At 47.9% G+C, this 6,000-nt stretch overlaps 1 protein-coding gene across 6 annotated transcripts in view; it reads right to left on the reverse strand.

The window, feature by feature from the left end:
* Positions 1-5,760, reverse strand: part of ACBD6 (acyl-CoA binding domain containing 6) — a 91,069-nt gene extending 85,309 nt beyond the window's left edge. For 2 of the 6 annotated variants that reach the window (XM_054211692.1, XM_054211696.1), the window contains exon 1: positions 5,508-5,758. In XM_054211692.1, coding sequence (XP_054067667.1) covers positions 5,508-5,705 — 198 coding nt within the window. In that variant the 5' untranslated portion in view covers positions 5,706-5,758. Of the gene's footprint in view, positions 1-5,507 lie in introns of all 6 variants that reach the window. The other 4 variants (XR_008468040.1, XM_054211693.1, XM_054211694.1 and 1 more) reach the window with 4 other exon arrangements.
* Between the last annotated feature and the right edge of the window lie 240 nt (positions 5,761-6,000).

Consider the following 6,000-nt stretch of genomic DNA (forward strand, 5'->3'; position numbering starts at 1 on the left):
TTTGTTGAAGTCAGCTCAGGAGAATGTATAAGCAAACGTGCCTCCATCCCTGCCTGGAAGATCGAGGGCATACGGGTCAAGACCCACCAGATCTGGCAATTACCAGTGCCCCTTTCTCATAGAAAATAAAGCTCTTTGCACACAGGTGTCACTGGTAAAATTAATGTAACTGAAATGAAAATGTCATTGTGATAGGGAACAAATTTCAACAAACCATTGGGGGTTTTTTTTGTGGTTTTTTTTTTGTTTTTTGTTTTTAAAAAAAGAGTGCGATATATCCCACAGGGATGATAGAAAGACTGTAGGAGCCAGAGGAGAACCACAGCTCCAAATGCAACAGGCCCTGGAAAGCAGTTTATGACACCAAGTCCCCATTAACACACGGCACAGCCCAGTACCAAGGAAGCCCAGCACGGATGGGGTGTTTAAACAGACCCCAGGGAGGGAACACAGGTACGTTCTGGAGGTGGGCAAAGGCTGCTGGTTGAACGTTTTGTTAGCCAAGCAAAAAACTAAGCTGCATTCATCAAATGTTTTTATGAAATATGCTCAAGTGTTCAGGCAGGTGAAGTGCTTAAATCAACTAACAATTCTTCACCTTAACAGGGTGGGGATTTTATGCTGAGGACGGAATCATTAATCAGGCTTTAAAGAGAGCATGCCCACGCTGAGAGATATTTATTAGTTACACTATGTTTTCATTTAAAGTGTTAGAGGATATGAGTGACTGTAACTGAAATTAATTTTCTGTACATCTGACTGTCTCCCCGTGAGCAATTCATTCAAATTAGAACATCTTAGCTGGCCTTTAAAACAACATATTGCATTTCATGGAGAAATAAGAGAATGGGCTAGCAACAGTTAAGTCCTATAAATCAGTCACAATTCATGTACTGTAAAGTGTTTCCTCCTGTGCTCAGACGTAGGCTGGACCACTTGTTTCAAAAACGAAAACATGGAAATAAAATGCAAATTCATTATCTGTATGGAAAACACCCGCTTGGCAATTCTTTAGTTCAACATCTAACCTGCAAAAATTGGCCAAGTTGGATAAAAAAAAGAATAATCTGTTTTAATATTAATTTTCCACTATCATCATCAAAACATGGCAGCAGTTTCCTCTCTTTAGATTTGGCATTCAAAGTCTGTTCCAGTGTCGGAAAAGACTGTTAGTAACATCGACAGTAATACAAATCAAGGAACAGTAGTTAAATTTCATCCATCAAGAGGGGAAGAAGTGCACTTGTGCCCTGCTTGCTATTTTAAGCTATATTAAAAAGGCTTGCAAGGGGTTTGCTGGAAAGAAGAAAATAAAGATTTTGGCTTCCCTCTTTTTGCTGCAAGACTCCATAATGCATCAGAAACCAACCAGAAATCTAACATTAGAGGGGACCTGAGGCTGAGGAAGGGGAGTTTTAGCTAAATATGCCAGTGCAAATTCATGACAAATACTGGGGGGGAAGGGGAATTTTGTGAAGGATTCTGCCCTCCTGCTACTTCCCTGGAGGGCCTCAAAAGCTGTTTTTCTCCACAACCAGCAGACAGACAAGAGCCCATATTAGTATTTCAAGTCAGAGTTTCTCATTCTGTGTCCACAAAATAATTACTGGTGGTCTCCAGGGGGCTGACTGGTCACTTGAGGCTTAGATCTCCTCATTTACAGTTCATCAGCTGCATTAAAAAAAGACCAGAGCCAGAACGCATTAAATACTTTGCTAGTATTGCTTCTGCGTGCAGAGTCGCCTGCAGACATAATACTCATGAATCGTACCAGGATGACCCAGGCAGCTCCAAGTGGGAAGTGTCTGCAGACATCTCCATTTGTGGCCAAAATGGAAATTTAGGGACCTTGGATGAAGCCTTCACCTGAGAGCTGAAGGTCACAACATTCTGAAGAGTGCTTGGATAGACAGATGCTCAGAGACTTGTTAGCACTGCACACCCTCCCCACGTAACCTCAGCTGCTGGTCCAGACTGTGAGAAACCTTGAGATTTCCCCTTACTCATTACTCCAAAACTGAATCCCCCAGCTCCCCCTTCACCCCTGGTGGTGGTGATAAAATGGCTCTTTGCTAATTTTTCAACTAATACATTTATACAGCAGGGAGTTCCAGCCAAATATTCTTACCTGACTGTAAATCTTGTAAGGTGAACCATATTTCCAGCCTCCCTATGGAGCAGGAATAAGAACAGAACTCGTCTCCGTGGACAGCAGGACTAAGCTCTAACTGTACACAGGCCAAGTACGCTGAATTTCTTTGGCAAGACCAGAATTCCTGCCTGTTCCTCCAAAGCTCTGCTCCACTAACTTGCACCAAACTGTGGGAAAGACCTGTACTCAACTGACTGAAAGCAGGGCGTAAAGAAGAACAAGCAAACATCACCTACAGAAGGCAAGGGGTCCTAGCCCTGATGACCAAGGGGCTGTATGTCCCAGAGACACAGAGAGAGTGACACTGGTAACACCGACTCAGTGCCATCGCACCGCTCCACACAACAGGAAGCTGCAGAAAGAAATACTCGCATTCAGGGCAGGCTTGTGCCGTCACGTTCTACAATATTTGAAAGACATCATGCAGAAACAGGATTATGTTCTTGAGCCTACACTCAAAGACAACATAAGCCCCATTTTACCACTGGCACTGGGTTTCCAGCTTGCCTGCACCTCTCAGCATTTACTTAGGCACTGACACATCTTCCTAGCAGGGCAGTTTTCTCAATCTGATCATTTACAGCAGGTTCTGGATTCCCTCCCCTCTCTGAATGAGGAGCACCAAATTGGTCTCTATTGCTACACTTTCTGAAGCTCAGATTTTTGCATCCTCAACGTGACGGGCAAGCGCTATCTTCACTACAGACTCAAGGCACAGAGAAGTAATTTGCCCAAAGCCGCACAGAGAAGTCATTTGCCCGAGGCCACACAGAAAGCATGGGGAGAAACAGAAAATCAGTCCCAGTCCAGAGCCCTACCAACTAGTCCGTTCTTCCTCCTGTTCTGGGGCATAGTCGTAAACTCAGCAACATCTTCTGAAAACCTCACTGGAGATGACAACTAAGCAATTCCCTTATTTTCAAGTCTCTGACACATAAACAAAATCAGAGAGAAAAGTAATAAAATCCTGAAATGGCCTCCAATAAAAGGTAATAAAATTCCAGGAAAATGCCTATATACCCAAACAGTTTGAAATAAATAATATACAGTATTTTAACAGAGAGCTCAGCTGTTACTGTCACCTCTTTTATGATGGTGCTGTATCTTAAATCAAAGCCCTTAGTGACATAAAACACTAAACTGAGGAAAGACAAGGATGCCAAATCAAGGACAGTGGACAGATCTGAGTCAGCACCTTTTGTGTGCTAGCAATACTACTGTCCACCAGAGTAATATATTAGCAGCCCATTATGCATACTGATACAGCTGCTATAATTAAATAGAGAAAACTTGCATTAAGCGCCCTCGTTTTGATTTAAAGCACAAAACGCTGCAAAACTCAAAGTTAGCAGAGCACAATCCTGCAGTAGCTGTGCTAGCAAACTTCTCCCATCTCCAGCGCTACCCTCCCAGGGACTCTGTAACAGGGATGGCACCTTTCTGGAGAGCACTGGGCAGCCAAAGGCATGGAAACCCAGGAGCCAAGCACCGCCTGAAACCAAGGAGCACAAAGGCACTTGCTGTTGCATCCTGCTTGGCCAGGGACAAGAGGGACAGAGGAGAAGAGGACAGAAGTGCGCTATTCCCCTCAGCTGAAGGCAACTGGAAATCTGTGCTGATGCAGTGTTAATTATCAGCTTTTTCTGACTTGTATCAAAACTGTTGCGAAATAGCTTCTGATTTAAGTAATTTTTAACATAAAAGACCCTATTAGTCTTACAGAGCTAACACCAGGAAACCTTCTGGAGTCTATTGATGATCACGTGCTGATGCGCAAATAACGTCTTCCCATTTCCACCTCGGTCAGTTACAAAGCATTTGGCACAGAGCAAAAAAATAAGAGGTTACATGCAACAAATCTCCTGAGAATACAGACAAAAAAATTACAGAAGAGAAAATACACCCTTTCTTTTCATCTCATCCTAGGCATGCTCTTGCTACTTTTGAGAGTTCTCCTAGTATTTTTTTCTACCCTCCTTTTTCTTGAAAAGGGAAAGGGAAACCTGGAGACCTGTTTAAGCGCCAGAAAAATCTGAAAACAAAAGCTCACGTGACCATTCTGCTTTTAATACAATTAATGGTCCACAAACCACAGCCTAGGAGCCATCAGCTTAAAGGATAATTAAATATTGCATTAAAAAATGAAAGCACTTATATAAGCAGCAGTAGTAGGATAAGGGTATTCCATATGGGAGGAAAATCATGGGGAAGATGGGCACACCCAACTTCAATTACTCATCCAAATGGGTGGGATTCAGTTTTCAAGTTGAGCCAGCATCTATTGTCACACACCTGAGTCATATTTGTACTTTTACTCTTCAATCTTTAAGGTGTTACTTTTTAAGGTGCAACAATATTTATTACAGTCCTTTGTATCTTAAATGGTGCTTTTGTTTGGTTTACGTAACTTCTCCTACCAGAGCCAGAAAAAGTCACATGGTGTATTTTCACAGGATGCATCCTATAGCTTGCTCGGTTCACAGGGAATGAATAGGAAAAGGAATCATGTTCAACATTAGAACTGGAACCAACGAATTTAGTTTCCCAGTCTACTCTAAAGCCCTCCACAGACAGACCTGCATGGGCATATCCTTCATGTGGTTGCATCAAAACCCCAGAGATTCAATGCCCACACCTGGGTCATTACTGCAGATCCCCAGTGTCTCCAATGGGGAGGCAAGCACCAGTGCTAGCCGTGCACTACAAAGCATTCAATCACCTTCTCTAGCCCATCCCAGTCGCCTCGTCGCCCAGCACGCAAGGGGAACTTGGCGAACACAGGGGAGAGAACTGGATTTACCAGGGAAAGGCTGGTACTTTACTCCGAAAAGACTCAGTGGATGCTTGGACAGGCCACCAACCCATGGGTGACCTGCCACTGAGGCCAAATCCTCTGCGCTGACACCTGACTGTGATGCACCGTGCAGCCCGCTGAAGGCAAACCCACGTCTCCGCAGCAGAGGCGACCGGCGCGATGGCGTTCGGGCTCTCCACGCTGAGCCAGGGGGAAAGCGAGGAACTACCACCAGTGCGATGAACTTAGCACGACTCTGCTCCACCAGACTTCATCTCACCTTCACCACCGGCACCGAACTCAGTGCTGGACAGAAAGCTCCCGCCACTCTCTTTTCCCGCACCCCGACACAACTTTTCCCACATGGCACGGACACGTTTTGGGTGCCAGCGGCCGCCCAGGCCCTTGGCCGGCGGCCCGGGGAGCCCCAGGCCCAGCCAACTCGGGTACCGGGCCGGCTCCCGCCCCTTTCCTTCACCCGGGCCCCGGGCCCCGCCCGCGGCCGCGGGGTGGCCGGGCTCAGCCTGTGGGTCGGGCCGGGCCGCCCCGGTCCCGCCTCACCTGCTTGTAGCGGGCGTACAGGTAGAGCAGCTGCTCCTTGCTGGCGGCGGGCAGCAGCGCCGGCAGCCGCTCGGCCGCCTGCTCGAAGAGGGCGCCCAGGTCGCGGCCGGGCGGCGCCGCCGTCCCCGTCTCCTCGGACCCCGAGCTCGCCTCGCCGCCGCTCCCGGCCCCCGCCACCACCAGCGGGGGCGACGCCATGGCGGCCCGCCGCCCGCCCAGGTCCGCCGCCGCGCCGGTCCCCCGCACGCCTCGGTACGCGCGGACGGGCTGCCCGGCGGGAAACGCGCACCGCGCCCGAGGGTTCCGGAGCGGCCGCTGGCCCGAGCGCGACATGTCGGCGACATATTCCCTAAGCTGGCTTTTATAACTCCCCGCCCGCGGCTCTGCTGACGGGGATTAAACAGAAACAGCGGACGAGGGGGCTTCCCGCACCCTCAAACTCTTTACAACCTTTGCCAAACGTACCTCTACCTCCCCAGCACCCCGCGCCCCC

The sequence above is a fragment of the Rissa tridactyla genome, chromosome 8, assembly GCF_028500815.1.
Source record: "Rissa tridactyla isolate bRisTri1 chromosome 8, bRisTri1.patW.cur.20221130, whole genome shotgun sequence".
Classification (NCBI taxonomy): domain Eukaryota; kingdom Metazoa; phylum Chordata; class Aves; order Charadriiformes; family Laridae; genus Rissa; species Rissa tridactyla.